The 20,941-nt window shown below is 54.8% G+C and overlaps 1 protein-coding gene across 3 annotated transcripts in view; it reads right to left on the bottom strand.

Moving 5' to 3' along the window:
• Window positions 1–257: 257 nt before the first annotated feature.
• LRRC4B (leucine rich repeat containing 4B) overlaps window positions 258–20,941 on the bottom strand; it is a 34,977-nt gene continuing 14,293 nt past the window's right edge. Inside the window, exons 1-2 of one of the 3 annotated variants that reach the window (XM_038381735.2) lie at window positions 19,606–19,728; window positions 258–3,287 (exon numbers count right to left, since the gene is read on the bottom strand). In XM_038381735.2, the coding sequence (XP_038237663.1) occupies window positions 1,288–3,225 (1,938 nt within the window). In that variant the 5' untranslated portion in view covers window positions 3,226–3,287; window positions 19,606–19,728 and the 3' untranslated portion in view covers window positions 258–1,287. Of the gene's footprint in view, window positions 3,288–19,431; window positions 19,454–19,605; window positions 19,729–20,941 lie in introns of those variants that run through there. The other 2 variants (XM_038381736.2, XM_038381734.2) reach the window with 2 other exon arrangements.

The raw sequence follows: 20,941 nt of genomic DNA, 5'->3' as shown, positions 1-20,941 counted from the left end.
GGCGTGAGAGCCAGTGCATGCGGCTGGTGCACACTCCCTCCTGCCCCCGTCCTCCTGCCCCCGTCCTCCCGCCCCCGGCACCCCCCAGCTCTCGGAGAGACGCTTGTAAACACCTTTATGGATTTTATTAAAATAGGAAACTCGGACGAGACCCAGAAATGGTTGGGATCACAGGCTCCGGGGGAGGGGGGCAGGAGTGCACCCCCCGCAACCCCCCGTCCCGGCTCCCCCCCCAACCCCGCCCCTCCCCGCCCCTCCCCAGATTATTACAAATTAAAAAATACCTCTGCTCTGCGTTTCCGCGCGGGGAGCAAGGGCTGGGGTGCCCGGAGTCACATAGTCATTAAAAAACCCCACAGCCTGCGCCAGCCATGGCCCCATGGCTGAAAATAGACTCTCCAACGAAACAGCCACTACCACAAAATAATAATATTTTGTCATTTCCACCCCCCAACCACCACCTCTTTTTCTGGGTGCCGGGTTTTTTTCCACCCTCCACCCCCCCACCACCCCATTTAATCCCACGATCCCCACCAAAAAAAAAATTTATTCCAGGGTTGGTTGGTTGGTTTCCTTTTTTTCGCTTTTAGTAACCCAGCACTCCAGGTGGGGCCGGGAATGCCCAGCGGTATCAAAAAAGTTTCAAGTTTTGGGGAGCGGGGGCCGGGGGGGAGGCACGCAACTTCCCGGTCTTTGATTGGGGCGGGGGGGGGAACGGAGACATCTCGATCAACTGGGTACTGAGAAAACTGCCAAAATAAAAGCCAACGTCAAAGGGTAAACCAGAGAGAGGTGGAAATCTCAGGAAGGGGAGGGACAGACAGGTAGGGAGGGGGACAAGAATGGGTTAGGGGGACACACAGAGGCAGTTGGAGTGCAAGCCAGGAACGGGGGGGACAGACAGGTAGGGAGGGGGACAAGAATGGGTTAGGGGGACACACAGAGGCAGTTGGAGTGCAAGCCAGGAACGGGGGGGGACAGACAGGTGGGGGGGACACAGAGGCAGTTGGGGTGTGAGCCAGGAAAGGGGGGGGGACAGACAGGTAGGGAGGGGGACAGGAATGGGGTGTGTGCAGGACACAGAGGCAGTCGGGGTGGGAGCCAGGAAGTGGGGCGACCCTCCAGCGGGTGGGGGACAGGGCGCCCAACTGGAGCCGATCCGTCGCGGGCGGGTTGGAAGGGTCTCTCTCTCCCGGAGGCATTTCCCCGCTCCCCCTCCCATGGCGGGCCGCGTGGCCGGGGCGGGCGGGCGTGGGGGAAGGCAGGCCGCGAGGGGCATCCCCGTCCTCAGATCTGCGTCTCCTGCACGTTCTCCTTTGAGCTGCTCTTGAACAGCAGAGGTTCGTGGATGGAGTTCAGCAGGGGGTTCTTGGCGCAGGCCAGGGCCCCCGCGTTGTTGTTGTAGTGGGCCTTGAAGGCCGCGTAGTGGTTGAGGTGGTCGTGCTCCAGGGCCGGCAGGGCCAGGTGGCTGTCGCCGGGGGCACCGGCCGCGGCCGGCAGCTCGTCCTCCACGTTGATGATCTCGATGGTGCGGGTGGGGCCGTGGTGCTTGTGGAACTGGTGCTGCTTGCGCAGTTTGTAGAAGACGATCAGCATGACAGCCGCCATGAAGGTGATGGCCACAAAGCAGCCGATGATGATCTTGGTGGTCTTCATCACGTCGTCCAGGTCCTTCATCCCGCCCTCGGCCGCGTCGGTGATGGGCACAGTGTAGGGCTTCTCCGTGGAGCGGGTGGAGCGGGGCGTCAGGGAGGTGGTGGAGTAGGTCACGTCCCAGCCCACGGCGGGCGTGGGGCCCGGCTCCTTCTTGGTGGGCAGCGCGTCCTCCTGGGCCGTCTCCAGCGTCTCCACAGTGACAGTGGTGAAGTAGGTGTAGCCGGTGGCGGCCGGGTCCACGGCCGAGACGTTGAGGGTGGCCGACGCTGTGGTGTTGCCGGCCGAGTTGGTCACCATGCAGGTGTACTGCCCCGTGTCCTGCACTGTCACGTTGGTGAAGTTGAGCGTGCCGTCATGCAAGACGGAAATCCGCACCCGATACGAGCCGTGCGTCATCAGCGTCCCGTTGGGCGTCAGCCAGTTGACCGAGGTCATGGAGGTGCCCGTTCGGCACTTCAGCTCCGCCGCCATCCCCTCCGTCACGTTGAGGTCGGTGGGCGGCTCGACAATGACCGGGGCGTAGCAGGTGAAGTGGCTCTGGTCCAGCTCGCCGATGTAACGCCCCTTGAGGTTGGCCGGGGCATGGCAGCGGGCGCAGCAGGTGGTGTTGTTGGGCACCGTCTCCTTCAGCCACCAGCTGAGCCAGAGGACGTCACAGTTGCAATGCCAGGGGTTGTGGTTGAGGTGCACCCGCTCCAGCCGGTGCAAGGGGGTGAAGAGGTCGTGGGGCAAGGACATGAGGTTGTTGTGGGACAGGTTCAGCTCCTCCAGCGACTTGAGGTCGTCGAAGGCGTTGCGCTCGATGGTGGACACCTGGGCATGCATCAGCCACAGCTTGCGCAGGCTGGTGAGGCCCTGGAAGGAGCCAGGGCGGATCATGTCCAGCCGGTTGCCCGACAGCTCCAGCTCCTCCAGCCGCACCAGCGCTGTCAGGTTGGGGATGTCCTTGAGGTTGCACATACCCAGGTTCAGGTACCGCAGGTTCACCAGCCCTTCGAAGGCCGCCTCGGAGATGTACTCCAGCTTCTTGAGCTCCCCCAGGTCCAGACGGCGCAAGGAAGGCACCCGGTTGAAGGCGTAGGATGGGATGCTCTCGATGGGGTTGTTACGCAGCCACAGCTCCCGCAGCTTGGAGAGATACTCAAAGGCCTGGGTGGGCACCGTGGCCAGGCGGTTGTCGAAGAGCTCCAGCGTGTTGAGGTTGGGCAGCCCGTTGAAGGCGCCCACCTCGATCTTGCGGATCAGGTTCTTGCTCAGCTGCAGGATCTCCAGGTGCCGCAGGTGCTTGAAGGTGTCGGTCTTGATGAGCTGGATGTTGTTCTCCTGCAGATTGAGGTACCGCGTGTTGATGGAGATGCTCTCCGGCACCTCCACCAGCTCCCGGCGTGTGCAGATCACCCGGCTGGCCTGGTTGCTGCAGGAGCAGGCGGCCGGGCAGGAAGTGGGCGAAGCTCCGGCCCACGCCAGTGAGGGCAGCCACAGCCCCAGCAGCAGAACCGGCTTCCAGAGCATCCTAGAGGGACGGGGAGGCGGTGGCCCCCTCCGGGAGCAGCAATGGGGGGCAGCCATGTCCAACGTTCATGCTTTAATGGGCAAAACCTCCTCTGTGCAGGCTCTCAAATACCTAGAGACTGGAGACACAACGGAAGAGAGAGACTCGTTAGCGTCATCCCTGCACCAAAGGGCCCGACCCCAGGAGAAGAGAGAGCAGTTAGCATCATCCCTGGACCATGGGGCCCATCCCCAGGAGGAGAGAGAGCAGGTAGCATCGCCCTGGGTCACAGGGACCATCCCCAGGAAGAGAGAGACCAGATAGCATTGTCCCTGCACCATAAGGGGCAGGCTATAGTTAGACTGAGATGTGGGGTGAGGGCTGTATCATCCCCCACAATGGCCCAATGACATTTCCCCCACTCTTGACGCAATGTTGAGGTCAATATCTCATCAGGATCCACAATTCCCTTGGGGGTAAAATCACCTGCAACAAAATTTCCTCCCTCCCCCATCCCCTTTTTTAAAAAAAAAAAAAAAAAACACAAAATTTCCCTCCAGAGGGAAAGGCCCCAGACTTTCCCCCCCTAAACCCAAACACCCACACCCCAAAACGCAGTTTTGAAATCCCAACCTTTCTCAGATCCCCATTAAAAAAAGGAAAATTTTCAATGGAAATAGGAGGAAACCAAACCCCATATGTTTTGAATTTTCCACAATGAGTAACTGGCCCATCATGGGCAGCTGCGTCGCATGGAGGAACCAGGACTCCGACGGGGGATAATCCAACGCCCATGATGCTCACGTCCCAAGCCGGAAAACGCCTGGCTTACCCCCTAGGACCAAGACATCGTCCCCCTTCGAATCTCCAGCACTAACTGGTTTGCCTCTGAATATCCCCGTGATTCTCACTCGTCCTCCCCAGCTCCTACTGAGATACAGACACTACACCCAGGAGATAAACTACCATACCAACCAGACCAACACACAGTAGAGCAGCAACCCTTCAGTAACAACCATCTCCACACAGGGTATATCGCAACAACGCTATGGGAACAACTACCCTAACACACAGTGTATATATACCAGCAACCCGACATTAACCACCAACCCCACACCCAGCACACAGCAACCCCACACGGGAACAATCGTGCTCATGCAGGAGGTATAGTAACACCCCAATATTAACACCTGTCCCCAGGCCGGATGTATAGTAGGAACTGTGGAGTAAAAATCATCCCCGCTCACACAGTAGACTATCGACCCTCAGCAACACTCCATAACCAACCGTACACACACACACACACACACACACACACACTGTATAGCAAGATCTTACATTAACAACCATCACCACTAACGGTGTTTAGAAACAATCCTACGTTAACAACCATCACCACAGTATGTAGCAACACTTCTACAGCAGCAAACACACACACACACAGTGTATAGTGCCACCCCTACGTTAATAACCAGCCGCACACAGTGCATAGCGACTTCTTAGCAATATAAGCCATCTCTATATATTGGGTACAGCAACAATCTGACCTTAAATACCATGGGGGGGGAGAGGGGAAGTAGCAACATTCCTACAATATCAACCATTCTCACATATATTGCATAGAAGCAACCACACGTTAACCACCACCACACCCACAGTGTGGAGCAGCAACCCGACATTAATAACTATCCTCACACCCAGGGGATAGCAACATTCTTCCCATAGCAACCCTCCCCACATGGACTACAGAGAAGCAACCCTCCACTACCAACCAGCCCCCCACACAGTGTTTAGCAACAGCTCTACAGTAACACACATTTGCACACACAGGATGTAACCAACAACCCAACATTAACTACCATACACACATAGTGTGCAGCAGCAACCCTACATTAACAACCAATCTCACATGCCACATGGTAGCAACCCTACCTTAACAGCCGTTTCCACACACAATGTGTCGCAACAACCCCTACATCAACCAGTACACTACAGGTGTCAATGGTGCAACAGTCACACAATAACAACCACCCCGCAACACACATGATCTAGCAACAATCTTGCAGTAACAACCTTCCTCACAGTGTGTATACCAACCATTGTTCATTAACAACCCTCTTCACACACCGCATTTAGCTACAACCCTATATCACAGCTACTAGTTGACACCATTTCTTGAAACACTCTTCCAAGAATAAAGGTCCCCACAGTGCATTGCAGCAACCCCTATATAAACAACCATTCACACTTAGTGTACAGTAGCAATTTTAATTAACAACCAATTACACACCATGTGTGGCAGCAATCCGACAGGAACAACCCTCTCCACGGTGTACTGCAACAACCCTACACATATGGAGCATGGTCGACACGCACAGTGCAGATCAACATCCCCACCCTAACAACCCTCTCCGTGTACACTGTAGAGTAGAAAACTGACACTAATAACTGTTCACACACACACGGTGTAACAACCACCCTGACGTTAACAACGGGTCTCAAAGCAACCACCCACCATAAACAACCATCCCCACACACAGTGTATTGCAGCAATCCTACAGTAACAACCATCTGCAAAGTGTACCTAAGAAAATAAGAACGGCCAAACTGGATCAGACCAAAAGTCCATCTAGCCCAGGGTCCTGTCCTCTGACAGTGGCCAATGCCGGGTGCCCCAGAGGGAATGAACAGAACAGGGATCATCAAGTGATCCATCCCATTGCCCATTCCCAGCTTCTGGCAAACACAGGCTAGGGACACCATCCCTTCCCATCCTGGCTAATAGCCATTGATGGACCTATCCTCCACAAATTTATCTAGTTCTTTTCTAAACCCAGTTATAGTCTTGGCCTTCACAACATCCTCTGGCAAGGAGTTCCACAGGTTCATTGTGCATTGTGTGAAACAATACTTCCACGTGCTTGTTTTAAACCTGCTGCCTGTTAATTTCATTCGTTTACCCGTAGATCTTGTTATGAGAAGGAGTAAATAACACTTCCTGATTCACTTTCTCCATACCACTCATGATTTTATAGACCTCTGTCATATCTCCCCTTAGTCATCTCTTTTCCCAGTCTTATTAATCTCCCCTCATACGGCAGCCATTCCAGACCCCCAATCACATAGAGCAAAACCCTTACCATAAAAGCTGTGAAGACACACGGATGCATGAGCACCAGGTTTGGATAATTTTTGGTGGTGCCCAGAACAGGTCCATCGGACGTACCGGGGCAAGCGCCCTGGGCCCCGTACTTTGGGGGGGCCCTGCCCTTCAGGGGGACGTGGGGTCCAGGGCGGCCTGGGGGGTTAGCAGGGGGCCTGGCGCCAGCAATAGCGAGCAACCCAGCCCCAGCCCACCCCTGCCCCAGCCCCCTCCCCACCCCCACTCCACCCCTTCCCCCCGGCCAGAAGGGATCCACTAGATCATCCCCTCTGACCTCCTGTCCCACCTCACAGGCCCCCAGCACCCGCACACTAAACCCAGCGACTGAAATGAGACCCAGGTGTCCCCGGCCCCAGGAGACCAGGCTATGTTGCGCCACAGACAGACAACAGAAGGGACCAAGGTGAACCAGTGTCCAAGACAGGGAGACCCGGATAATCGTGGCAAGTGACCCACACCCACAGGGGAGGGTGAAAAGCCCTCAAAGTCACTCCCAATCCAACCTGGGGAGGGCGAGGGGGGGGGGTCAGTTAGACCCTGAGCACGCCAGCAAGACCCACCCGAGAGGGAGAATGCTTGGTGCCACCTCAGAAGTCTGGATCATCCCACCCATTGTCCCATCTCCAGCCATGGGCAGCCCGGAGGTTTCAGAGGAAGGAGAGTTTAAAAAAAAAAAAAAGTTACCCCTCTTCCCGGGAGGAAACTGAGGCAGCAGGAGGGTGGGCTGATACTGGATGAAGAGAGACCCTGCCCCCGACACAGTTCCAGGGCGGAGTGTCCCTCTGTCCCCTTGCAGGTTTCAGACCCTACATCTTCACCGCTTAGGACCCCCTGCCTCCCCCCTGTGCGGAGACCATGCCCAGAGCTACACCCCCCAGGTACCAATGCTGCTGACCCAGCGAGTCCGCCCGGGATTGGTCCCCGCGGTTCTCCCCTCCGTGCCCAGTGGGGAATCCGGTGTCCCGGGATAGCCTGCTCCAACCGGAGCCTGGGCTACCCAGAACCTTCCCACCCCACCAGAGGGGCGGAGGGGGGGCCAAGCCGATCCAGCTCCGTCGACCCCACCGGTGGCGTCCGTGTGTCTGTCTGTTCCCCCCTCCCTGACCTCTGGACACACATAGAGGGCCCTTTTAACGGGGCATCCGTCGGTTTCACGGCCTTGCCGAGGCCAGCGAGGCCGGAAAGCAGGGTCCCAGAGCTCGCCTGTTCACCCACCTGCCCCCAAAGTCATTCCAGGGAGGTGCTTTGCCTTCCTGTTTGTTTCTCCCCTCCCCCCGCCCCCCCAGCACCGGACGTTTAACCCGCTATAACCACCCGGCCACCACTCGCCTGCTCCAGCCGCCCAGCGACCTGCGCCGATATCAGACCACCTAGCAAAACGCCCTGCTATTTAACCCTAAATCGAGCACCCCCAAAACGTCGCCTGCGACAGCCCCCGCAGCAGCCACTGAAGTGAGCAGGGCGCAGGAGGGATTCAGCGACTGTTTCACACAGCAGTCCAGCAAGGCGTGCTACCGGGCGCCAGAGCAGGAGCCACGCAGCAGTTAGCGCGCGGCAAGCTAGCAGCGGGCCGGCGATTCACTCGCTGCGCTCCCTGTCGACAGGGTCTTGACGCCGTGTCCTCCCTGCTCGCCAGACCCAGGTTCTCCAAGAATACAGAACGGCGGGGGGAGAATGTTCCTTGTTGCACCTGGGATTCGCATCCAACGCCAAGGGGGCGTTTCTTCCTCTTTGCCAAAGAGTGGGGGGGGGAGATCAGGAAAAACCCCCGTCCTGCTGAGAAAAAAATCCAAAGTTTTTTAAAAGGGGGAGCTTCAAACCGAAAGGAAAAACTTTGTACATCATTTGCCCTCTTCTCCAGTGGCGAAAACAATGGGGGCAAACAACATTAACACGTTTCCTCTTGTTGTCCTTTTTTTAAAAAGTTTTGATTCAAAGGGGACTTTTTTTAGACCCCCCCTCCAAAAAAATTCTCCCCCTTCTGAATCTAAACTTTTTCCTTTCTTCTTTTACAACAAAGAAAAAAACTGGAAGATTTCTGGAGGGAAAAAAGAAATTTTCTTTGTTTACAGTTTTGGGGGGGGTAAGAATGGGACAAATTGGGTTTTTCCCAGCAGCCCCTGGGATAGCCGTCAGCCCCTGTCACCCTTATCGGCTCATCTCACTGTGTCTGGTTCAATTCCCATTAGATCCTCCTCCCCACCCCTGACCTGCTCCATTTTCAGCCCTTTTCAGCCCCTGGTAGCTGCCAAAGCCAGGAGGGACCATTAGCTCAATCTAGTCTGATCCCTGCTGCGTCACACAGGCTGGAGAGTCCCACCCAGTTACCCCTGCGCCGAGCCCCATGACTTCCCGAGAGGCCCCAAGTCTGGAGCTGGAGACGCCAAGAACCGGAGAATCCTTAACAAGCTCACTGCCAAAGCTGCGACTTTAAGCCCATTTGGTTCAGCCGCTGCCAACCCTGGGCGGACGCCACTTAATCCAATTGAAACCCGGCTTAGCCGTATCGATTTAAGCCGATTTCTGCCAAGCCGGGTTTAAGGGATCTCAAAGCAGCCGCACATTCGCCGGGGTTTTTTTCGGCCCGCTTTTCCACGCCACCCACCGCCGTTAGAGGCGGCATCCTCGCGGTTTCAAGCTCAGAGGAGAGCGACACCACGTGTGTGAACGCAACGCCGATCCACCGGCAGCACCCACCACTGCTTTCCTCAGAGTGGTTCAGAGGTGAAAATCTGCACAGGGACGAACGCCGCTCAACGTCTAGGGGTTAGCTGGCGCAACGTGGTTCCTCTGACAACTCTCGCGCGATATCTGCTGCTCTTCCAGCCCCTGGCTCCATATCCTTAGAGAGCCCCAGAGCTTAGAGGCCAGAAGGACCCCTTCGATTACCTAACCTCCTTTACATCGCAGGCCATAAAATTCCTCCAAGACGGAGTGGTCCATCAACCCCTGGGGGAGTTCGGTCCAGCAGTGAATCGCCCCCTCCTTTTAAAAATTGCACCGAATTTCTTTTATATATATATATATATATATATAAATCTCAGCTTTTTTAACCCAACGCGTGGTTTTCAGGGGTGCCATCACTGACGCAAGCTACCCCACCACCACAAACCGGGTTCAAACCAGGGCCAGTGGAAACAAAGCGGCTTGAGGTCACCACGCCGTGAGCGGAACGGGTGCTGCAGCAGGGGTCTGCCCAGGTCCCCCCCACCCCCCGCTGGTGCAGAGAGCTAAGTTGCGTTCTCTACATGTGCTGCTACTAACCCAACTCCCGTCCACACACACACGCAAGAGATTCTTCAAGTCCGGTGGCCAGGCTAATCCAGAGTGAGCACAATTCATCGGCGGCTGACGTAGGGTGGCCAGGTGCCCGGTTTTCGACTGGAAAGTCCAGTCGAAAAGGGAACTTGACAGTGTCCGGTCAGATCTATTGACCGAACACCCAAAGTCCAGTTACTGCAGGCAGGGGAGGGGGAAGAGGAGTGGGTGGGGCGGGGCCTTTGGAAAATAGGAGGGGCTTTGGGGGGAAGAGGCAGGGCAGGGGGGAGTGGAACCACCGGCTTCCCTTCCCCCCCCCCATTTGACACCCCACACTGCGCTGGGCTCTGCCTTTGTCTTGGTTTAACTATTTGGAGTCAGGCTGAGATTTTCCACCAGCGCCAGCCCTAGCAGGGAGGCTGATAGGTCAGTATGAGGGTGCATAGCTCCAGAATCAGAGAACTGTACCGATTTAGAAGGGACCGTAAGGGTCATCTCGTCTAACCCGCCCCCCTGGCAAGATGCAGGATTTGTTGTGTCTAAACTTTAAGTCAGGTTCTTCCTGGGAGAACTGCGTCCACACTGGGGAGGCAAGGGGGCGTCACATTGCTGTAACTAGACCAGGATCGTCACAGCGGGACAATTAGCAGATTGCAAGCTGCTCAGGGCATGGACTGTCTTTTTGTTCTGCATTGTACAACACCTACCATAGATCCTATAGGCACTATGCCAGCGGTTGTCAACCAGGGGTACGTGTACCCCCAAGGGTACTTAGAGATCTTCCACTGGGTACTCAACTCATCTAGATAGTGTTTCTCAACCTGGGGGTTGCAGCCCCTGTGGGGGGGTGTCGAGGAATAGGTTGCGGGGGGTTGCAAGTGCAGGAATGACATTGGGGTGGCCAGCCGGGCAATTGCCCAGAGTCCCATGCCATGAGAGGCCCCAAGAAGCTAAGCTACACGCTTCAGCCCCCATTGCCTGGGTTCGGGCTTCAGACGAGGCTCACAAGCGAAAAACAGGCTCAAGTCTTGCACTGAAATGTGAGTACAATATTCACAGTCCAATCGATGCATTTGATAATGATCTGGTAAAAAGGAGAAAGTCGGCCATTTGTCAGTAACAGTGGACTGTGACATGTTTGTGTTTTCATGTCAGATTTTGTAAGCAAGTCGTTTTTAAGTGAGATGAAACTTGGGGTATGCAAGACAAATCAGCCTCCTGAAATGGGTACGGTGGTCTGGAAAGGTTGAGAACCACCTGTGCTATGGTCATACAAATAGTTAAATAATAACAGTAAGGCAGAGAACTCCAAACTTCAGTGCTATAAGCCCTTTATGCTGATATTGGCAAGCAAAGAGCTACATTTAAAAAAAAAGTTAAGGTTGCAAAATCAAGCGCTGCAAAGTTAGATGCTGCCAGCCTGAGGGTGAGTACCCTTAACTCTGACCCCCGGCGCGCATCTGCATGATCATACAGTCAGTAATGCCACGGCCACGTGCCATATTTTCCACAAGACCCCTGCCCAATTCAGGGCATGGGATAGAGACGCCTCACGGAATGAGCAGCTATTCAATAGAACTTTGCAGCCACATTTCTCAAGGCCTTATTTACCGCACACCGTTCAAATCCCGTTCTGAGGAGAGAATTATTCACAGGCTCTAGGTTTTTCAATGGCCTTCACCACACCTGGCTCAGAGCGCTCCACGAGCACAAATAAATGCATCATCTCAGCACGTAGTAGGGTGAGAGGTGGCATTCACCCCATTTTGCAGATGGGGAGCACAGAAACACCAAATCTGCCAAAGCACCTGCTGATTTTGGGTGCCCCATTTGTAAACCAGAAATTTCCTCATGTGTCGCCCCACGGACCATCCCCATGTGAGGCCACCAGCAGGGCTCGGACCTTCAGAGCCGCCCCACGTGCCCCTGCACTTGAGCTGACCAAGTGACTGGTAGCACTAGAAGGCTGTTATCCTCTCCATGGACCTAGTCACCAGAGGGTGACGGAGACACACACGTGGCCAGGGGCATTCACAGCCACTTGGGAATGCGGGGACTCAGGACTAGGGGGGGTCGATTCCCAGGTCTGGAGGGGAGCATGCTCTAGTGGTTACAAACCCGTCTGCCGTGTTCCCGCCACCTGTCCCTGTTCCCTTCTGCTTCTAGCCCAGCGGCCAAGGTCCTGCCCATTTCCTTCCCACTTCTATCCCTCTCCGCTCCCCTTATTCCAAAGCCCTCCCCCAAACTTCTACCCCCTTCTCCTCGTCACAACACCATATTGGGCCAGGTTCTCACAGCAACTGCAAAAGGCACTTCCCTGGCCCCTGGGCAACTGCATCCCCCACCCAGTCAAATGCTCCAAAACGTGGTGTTCCTGGAAAAATCCATCCAACTCAGCCAAGTTATTAGGCTCTGAAAATTGTTGTTCACATGTAAGGATGGCCATAATGGATCTGACCCCTAGGCCATCTAGCCCAGGATCCTGTCTTCTGACAGTGACCAGTGCCAGGTGCCCCAGAGGGAATGAATAGAACAGGGCAATTTATCGAGTGATTCATCCCGTCGCCCGTTCCCAGCTCCTGGCAGTCAGAGGTTTGGGGACACCCAGAGTATAGGGTTGCCTCCCTGGCCATCCTGGCTAATAGCCATAAATTTATTTAATTCTTTTTTGAACCCAGTTATACTTTTGGCCTTCAAATCTGCTGGCAGCAAGTTCCACAGGTTGGCTGTGTGTTGTGTGAAGAAATACTGCCTTATGTTTGTTTTAAACCTGCTGCCTGTTCATTTCATGGGATGACGCCCTGGTTCTTGTGTTATGTGAAGGCCTAAATAACACTTCCCGGTTCCCTTTCTCCACGCCAGTCATGATTTACAGATCTCTGTCTTGTCCCCCATCCTTAGTCGTCTCTTTTATAAACTGAGCAGTGCCAGTCTTATTAATCTCTCTTCACACGGAAGCTGTTCCGTGCCCCTAATCAGTTTTGTTGCCCTTCTCTGCACAGTCTCCAATTCTAATATATCCTTTTTTGAGATGGGTCGATGAGAACTGCACACTGTATTCCCAGTGTGGGCATACCATGGATGTATATTGAGGCATTATGATCTTTTCTGTCTTATTATCTGTCCCTTTCTTAGGGTTCCCAACATTGTTCGCTTTTTTGCATGCCATGGCACATTGAGCAGATGTTTTCAGAGAACTCTCCACAATGACTCCAAGATCTCTTTCTGAGTGGTACCAGCTAATTTAGACCCCCTCGTTTTGGATGTGGAGTTGGGATTCTGTTTGCCGACGTGCATTACTTTGCATTTATCAATATTGAATTTCATCTGCCATTTTCTTGCCCAGTCACCCAGCTTTGTGAGATCCCTTTGTAACTCTTCGCAGTCTGCTTTGAACTTAACGATCATGAGTAATTTTGTATCATCTGCCAACTTTGCCACCCGTCTTTCCTGTTAATGTATGAGTATGTTAAGTAGCACCGGTCCCAGCACAGATCCTTGGGGGGCCCCCGCTATTTATTTCTCTCCACTGTGAAAACAGACTCTTTATTTCTACCATCTTTTAACCAGTTACTGATCCATGAGAGGACCTTCCCTCTTACCCCCATGACTGATTACTTTGCTTAAGACCCTTTGGTGAGGGACCTTGTCAAAGGCTTTCTGAAAGTCTAAGTACACCACATCCACTGGATCACCCTTGTCCACGTGGGTTGACCCCCTCAAAGAATTCTAATAGATTGGTGAGGCGTGATTTCCTCTTACAAAAGTTGTGTTGACTCTTCCCCACCATATCATGTTCATCTGTATGTCTGGTAATTTTGTTCTTTATTATAGTTTTAACCAATTTGCCCAGTACTGAAGTTAGGCTCACTGGCCTGTTATTGCCAGGATCACCTCTGGAGCCCTTTTTAAAAATCAGTGTTACAATAGCTCTCCTGCAGTCGTCCGGTACAGAGGCTGATTTAAGCAATAGGTTACATACCGCAGTTAGTAGGTCTGCAATTTCATATTTGACTTCCTTACGAACTCGTGGATGAATCCCATCCGGACCTATTACTGTCTCATTTATTGAATTGCTCCAAAACCACCCTCAATCTGGGACAGTTCCTCAGATTCGTCACCTAAAATGAACGGCTCAGGTGTGGGAACCTCCCTCATCCCCTCTGCAGCAAAAACCAGTGGAAAGAATTCATTTAGCTTTGGCATAACAGTCTTGTTTTCCTTGAGTACTCCTTTAGCACCCCAGTTGTCCAAGCTTCCTGCTTCTGATATACTTACAGAAAACATTTTTATTTATTTATTTTAGGTTTTTTTTAGTTTTTTGTGTCTTTTGCTAGTTGCTCTTCAAATTCTTTTTTGGCCTGCCTAATTACACTTCTACACTTGACTTGACACAGGGTTTATGTTCTTTTCTCTTTTCCTCAGGAGGATTTGACTTCCAATTTTTAAAAGATGTCTCTTTGTTTCTAATCGCCTCTCTTACTTTGATGTTTAGCCATGGTGGCACTTTTTGGTCCTCTTACTCTTTCTGTGTGTGTGTGTTTTAAATCTGATATATATATACAGTTTAAGCCTCTTTTAAGGTGGGGTTTTTTTTAAGTTTCCATGCAGCTTGCAAGCATTTCACCCTGGTGACTGTTCTTTTTCCTTGCCATTTAATTAGCCTCCTCATTTTTGCATAATTCCCCTTTTTGAAGTTAAATATTAGTGTGGTGCCTTTTTCTTTTTTTTGGTATTTTTCCCCTACAAGAATGTGAAATTTAATTACATTTGGTCGCTATTACCGAGCGGGTTAGTTGCATTCACCTCTTGGACTAGAGTGACCAGATAAAAAGTGTGAAAAATCGGGACGGGGGTGGGCGGTAACAGGCGCCAATATAAGAAAAAGCCCCAAATGATCAGGACTGTCCCTATAAAATCAGGACATCCTATCTTGGACTAGATCCTGTACACCACTCAGGACTAAATCAAGAATCGCCTCTCCCTTGTGGGTCCCAGGACTAGCTGCTCCAAGAAGCAGTCATTTAGGGTGTCTGGAAATGTTATCTCTGCATCCCAACCTGAGGTAGCATGTGCCCAGGTAGTATGGGGCTAGCTGAAATCCCCCGTTATTATTGGGTTTTCTGTTTCTGTAGCCTCTCTAATCCCCCTGAGTCACTATCACTGTCCTGGTCAAGTGGTCAGTCATATCTTCCTGCGGCTATATGCTTGTTATTCAAGCATGGAATTGCTATCAATATAGGATTGATGGGACACTTTGATTAATTTAAGATTTTTACTATATCACTCAATGTTTTCTTTCCCATATAGCTCTGCCCTCCCATCCCAGCACCACCTATTCTGTCATTCTGATATATTTTTAGTCCATCTTCCCAGGTCACATCGATTATCATCAATCCATCAATTGATGATAATGTCTGGTATATCAATAGCCTCACAATGCCAGGCACTCAAGTTCACCCATCTTAGTTCTTAGAATCCTTGCATTTATAAGACTGGTCAATATTTAGTTGCCTGCCTTCCTGTGGGGTAATCAAAGGGGACGCTCACGTTTGACTGTTTCTCTTCAGTTCCTACCTGTACTTTATTGACTTCTGTCCGCTCCTCTTAAAAGGGAATCTTTCTATCCTAGTAAATAGATCCTCCCCTAAGGATATGTCTGTCCAAACCACATGCACCTCCACACCAGTTGGCCCTTAGTTTTAAAACTCTAGAATCACAGGGTTGGAAGGGACCTCAGGACGTCATCTAGTCCAACCCCCTGCTCAAAGCAGGACCAACCCCAACTAAATCATCCCAGCCAGGGCTTTGTCAAGCCGGGCCTTAAAAACCTCTAAGGAAGGAGATTCCCCCACCTCCCTAGGTAACCCATTCCAGTGCTTCACCACCCTCCTAGTGAAATAGTGTTTCCTAATATATAACCATGACCTCCCCCACTGCAACTTGAGACCATTACTCCTCGTTCTGTCATCTGCCACCACTGAGAACAGCCGAGCTCCATCCTCTTTGGAACCCTCCTGTAGGTAGCTTTTAATTTGACATGCCAGGAATCTGGCTCCATTTTGGTTTAGGTGGAGCCCATCCTTCCTGTACAGACACCTCCTTTCCTAAAAGGTCCCCTAGTTCCTGATATACCTAAACCCCTCCTCCCTACACCATCGTCTCATCCACGCATTGAGACCCTGCAGTTCTGTCTAACTGGCCCTGCACGTGGAACTGGGAGTATTTCAGAGAATGTGACCATGGAGGTCCTGGACTTCAACCTCTTACCTAGCAGCCTACATTTGGCCTCCAGGACCTCTCTCCTACCCTTCCCTGTGTCATTGGTACCTACATGTACCACGACCACTGGCTCCTCCCCAGCACCGCACGTAAGCCTGTCCAGATGTCTCGAGAGGTCCGCACCCGCAGCCAATTCACCATGCGGTTCTCCCAGTCATCGAAAACCCAACTATCTATATTTCTAATGCTCAAATCTCCCATGAGTACTACCTGTCTCTTCCTAATAACTGGGAACCGGAGGGGAACCCTCAGTGCAAGAAGACACCATGATATGGTGACCAGATAGCAACTGTGAAAAACCTGCACAGGGGGTGGAGGGTACTAGGCACCTGTATAAGAAAAAGTCCTAAAAAACGGGACTGTCCCTTTAAAAACGGGACAGCTGGTCACCCTATCCCATGATCATCTGGAGGGAGGGTCCCAGCTACTGGATTGTTTCCCTCTGCTCCAGATAGATGTTCTCCTTCCCCAAGACTTTCATCCTCCTCCACAGCACAGAGGGTGTCAGACCAGGGGTGGGTGAAAGTCTAGGTCCCTCTCCATCTCCCTTAGCTCCTCCAGTTCAGCCGCTCTGGCCTCCAGAGCCCGTCCTCGGTCTCTGAGGTCATGAGCTGCTGGCACCGAACGCCCATGTCCGCCCTCTGCCCACACGGCGGGTAACCGGACATGCTGCGTTCAGCGCAATAAACCGGATGGGCCCCCGTGCTGCGGCTGGACGTCTGCCTGCATTCATTTTACGCTTGCGGGGGTTTTGTTTCTTTGTGTTCTTTATGCAGGGGGGGTTGTTTTCCTTGTGGGGGAGGAGGGATCATTGGCCTAAGTTTAGAGAATGTTTATTAGGTGTCTCTGGCTTGCGCCCTCTCTCAAGACCGTGTCTGGCTGCTAAATTGTCCAAAAACTGTGTCTACCCTGAGCCTGCTCCAGCCCCACAGAGCTCCCTGAAAGCTGCACTGAGCCTGCTCCAGCCCCACAGAGCTCAACAACCTCCCTGAGCCTGCTCCAGCCCCACAGCGCTCCCTGAAAGCTGCACTGAGCATGCTCCAGCTCCACAGCCGTCCATACCAGCTCCACAAAGTATGCACCTGCCCAGGGGTGAAAGTAACTTAAGAGACTTACCGCTACATGGGGTGGCAAGGTGGGGGCGGGGGGGTGGCTCAAGCGGAAGGGGCAGGGCTGGGGCCAGACTCCCCCAGCAAGCCCTTCAGCGCAGCCCGCAGCAATTTAAAGTGCCCCGGGGCTCCGGCCACTGCTGGGAGCCCTGAGCCCTTTTAAATGGCCGGACCCCAGGGAAGCTGCCCCAGGGAAGCTGCCGGTACGGTCAGCTGTGAAACGGCCCTTACCGGTCCACCGGACCGGACCGGACCCTCTTACTTTCACCTCTACTCCTGCCCCACGGAGCTGGCTGGCTGCGGGCCCAGCCAGTCTTTCCCTATAGCTGCCGCTCCTCCAGGCTGCCCAGGTGGGTGGCATCAGGCCCCAGAGCTCAGAGCCCAGATGCCCTCACCCCGGGGGCTCTCTCTCAGCCCCGGCCGGCTGGCAGAGGGGAGAGGAGCGGGGGGCAGGAGACCAGCGCAGCCTCTCCAGAATCTGCAACCAAACCCAGGAGTGGAGCTCAAAGGGCCCAGCCCAGCTGATGACCCTTGTGGGATCCACAGAAGGAAATTTCTTTCTGTTCCCCCCTTCCCCCCACCCCAGTTTATTGTTAACAACCTAGGAAATGAAACAAAGAATGACATCAGAAGAGCGTTAAGGTGGCAAAGGCAAGCCCCACAAAAGGTGGGGGAAATCAAGGGTTAATAAAAGGGACTTAACTCTGCCCTCCCCCCCCCCCGGCTCAGACCAGCCCGGGAGGTCTGAACTAGGATCTAATCTCACATCTTTTCCTACAGGATCCCAAACCACAGTCAGTGCACAGCACCCAGAGATCAGGGTCCCCAGCTGCTGCCCAAATGTGCACCCCCACCCAAGATCTGGACCCCCCGTCACACTGAGCACTACACAGAGAACTGGACTGAGATTAGGCCCCCCCACATCATGCTAGACCATCTCCCCGACAGAGCTTGGGGGCACCCATTGCACCTGGAACTGTGCAGATACCCCCGCCCCTCGAAAATAAGATACAGTACCAGCCCCGGCGAGCACTCGGTGAATCGACAAAGAATCTGACCCGCGCTCTCTCTCTGTGCTGCCAGTGGCGTCCCATGGATCACAGGACAGAGCCGCCCCCCGATCCCGCTCACAACCTGGGGGAGCCCCTCCCCCCTCATCCCCCAATGCCCAGAGGGGGAACACCCCTGCCCGCCCCAACCCATTTTGAAAGGGCAGAAGCTCATGCAGGGTTGTGTTCCTCAGGGAGGGTCTTGTGTGGGGAGCAACTGCCCCCCACCCCACCCAGCAGCAAATCCATGCCTCCCGTATTACTCCCTCTGAACCCCACATACATGCCCTGCCCCAAATATCCACATGTCCACACCCCTCCCCCACCCGCCCAGGGCACCCTGATCCCAATACACGTCCCCCCTGCCCCGTACAGGCCCCACACACTCCATCCCCAATACACCCCCCCACATCCACTCTACCCACCCGTCCCCCACCTTGCACAGGGGACCCTGAACCCAATACACGTCCCCCCTGTCCCATACAGGCCCCACACCCTCCATCCCCAATACACCCCCCCACATCCACTCTACCCACCCGTCCCCCACCCTGTACAGGGGACCCTGAACCCAATACACGTCCCCCCCGTCCCATATAGGCCCCACACCCTCCATCCCCAATACACCTCCCCACATCCACTCTACCCACCCGTCCCCCACCCTGCACAGGGGACCCTGAACCCAATACACGTCCCCCCGTCCCATATAGGCCCCACACCCTCCATCCCCAATACACCCCCACACACACATCCACTGTACAGACATGTCCCCTCCCTAACCAGTACAGCCTACACCCGCCCACTCCCAGCCCCAATGCACAGCCCCTCTCCTGCCCCACACAGCCTTCACCCCCAGCACCTATATACAACCCCTCCCCCGCCACGCCACGCCTTCACCCCCAGCACCTATATACAGCCCCTCCCCCACCCCACAGCGCCTTTGCCTCCCAGCACCTATATACAGCCCCTCCCCCACCCCACAGCGCCTTTGCCTCCCAGCACCTATATACAGCCCCTCCCCCACCCCTCAGCACCTTCACCCCAGCACCTATATACAGCCCCTCCCCCACCCCACAACGCCTTCACCCCCCAGCACCTATATACAGCCCCTCCCCCGACCCCCAGCGCCTATATACAGCCCCTCCCCCGCCCACACAGCCTACACCCTCCAGCCCCAGTACACCACCCCCCCAAACAGCTTGACCGCAAATCCACTGATCTCTCTCACACTCACACTCACACTCACACACGTGCTATTCTGGGGCCTATCAGCTCGCCCCCCCCCGTGGAGAAGATACCAGCCTGAGGACAGGGAGGATTAGAAGCAGCTGGGGGGCAGGAGGGAGAGGAGATGGGGGGACGGATCAGTGCGGGGAGGGGCTTCAGTGGAGGAAAAAAGGAAGGAGACCCCCCCCACACACACACCTCAATGGGTCGGCATGGGCTGCGCTCCCCTTCTCCCCCCCCCCCCACCAGCGCCTCGCCTGGCTCGGGTGGGGGGCGGCGCTCCAAGCCGGGAGGGGGGGCAGGAGGTGCAGGGAGGGATGCAGGATGGAGGGATGCGGGGAGGGATGCGGGGCTGGAGGGAGGGATCTGCACCTTGGGGGGGGCATCGGAGTGGCCCCCCCAGCCCTGGTCCCTCCGATCCTGCTTCTTCCCCCTGCTCCGACCCCGGATCCTGCCCGTCTTCCGACGACACTACGCGCCTCCGTCCCTCCTCCCCCGACGCTGCTCCCTTCCCTCCTTCCGCCGCCTCCGTAACCCCCCCGCCAGCCGGCCCCCCCCAAAACCCCGCTCCCGACTGGCCCCGGGCGCTAATTAGGGTTTCCAGTCACACGGCGGTGCAGGGCCCTGCGCGCTGCTCCCCGCCCCCCAGCCCCGGGCACCTTCCCCCCACCCCGGTTCCTGCGATCCCCGGGCACCTTCCCCCCCCGTTCCTCCCCCCACCCCCGGCACTCCCCCCTCCCACGGTTCCACTCATACCCAGGCACCTCCCTCCCCGGTACCTCCCCCCCCGGGCATCTCCCACCCTTGCTTCCTCCCACCCGCAGGCAACTCCCCCACCCCACCCCCCGCACCTCTCTCCAGCCCAGTGCGCCTCCCTCCCAGTTCCTCCCCCCAAGCCCAGGGCACCTCCCCCCCCCAGTTCTTCCCACCCCCCAGGCAACTTCCCCTCACCACCCCCAAGTCCAGGGAGCCTCCCCTGGCCCCCACGGCACCTTCCTCCCCCTCCCCTTTCTCCAACCCTCCCTATCTCTCCTCCCCAGCTTGCTCTCCTGCCCCCCCCCAGCTCCATCCCTTGCCCCCTCCACTCCCCTTCATGCCAACTCCAATCAGGACATGTCCAAGAGAATAAAAATGTAGCACTCCAGGAATCACCAGGCTGGGCCAGAGGGCAGGGGCCCATCTATCCCAGTGTCAGGCCTCCAACCGTACCCAGCAGTGGGGCTTACAACAACCCATCCTCGGATACACACACCCCCACGCTTCCAGGCCTCAAAAACTGAGCGCGTGGCTTAAAAATCACCCGATCCTTTTTTAAAGAGAGAGAGAGAAAAAACCCTGCTCAATGGCGGGCTGCCTCTTTGCCTTCGGCTCTCAGAGTAACTGGCTGCTCACCGGCACTTCCCCCCAACCACACGGTCAGATTAGTGACTGCTATGGCCCCCATCACCATAGGATCTGGGTGACTCGTTCTTTAAGGTGTTTCTCCTCGCAACCCCACAGGAGGCAGGGCAGCACCACTAGCCCCGTGTACAGATGGGAAACTGAGGCAGAGGGAAGGCAAAGGAGGAGCCTAAGATCACACTAGAAGTCAACAGAAAAGCAGGGACTTGCACCCGGATCCGCCAAGCCCAAGGCCAGGGCCCAAATCACTGGTCTTTGCTTCCTCTAGCGACCTTGGGGTTTTGAACCCAGGACCAGAAACAAGACC

The sequence above is a fragment of the Dermochelys coriacea genome, chromosome 23, assembly GCF_009764565.3.
Source record: "Dermochelys coriacea isolate rDerCor1 chromosome 23, rDerCor1.pri.v4, whole genome shotgun sequence".
Classification (NCBI taxonomy): domain Eukaryota; kingdom Metazoa; phylum Chordata; order Testudines; family Dermochelyidae; genus Dermochelys; species Dermochelys coriacea.
The sequence above is the reverse complement of the archived record's forward strand: the minus strand, read 5'-3'. Positions and strand labels throughout refer to the sequence as shown.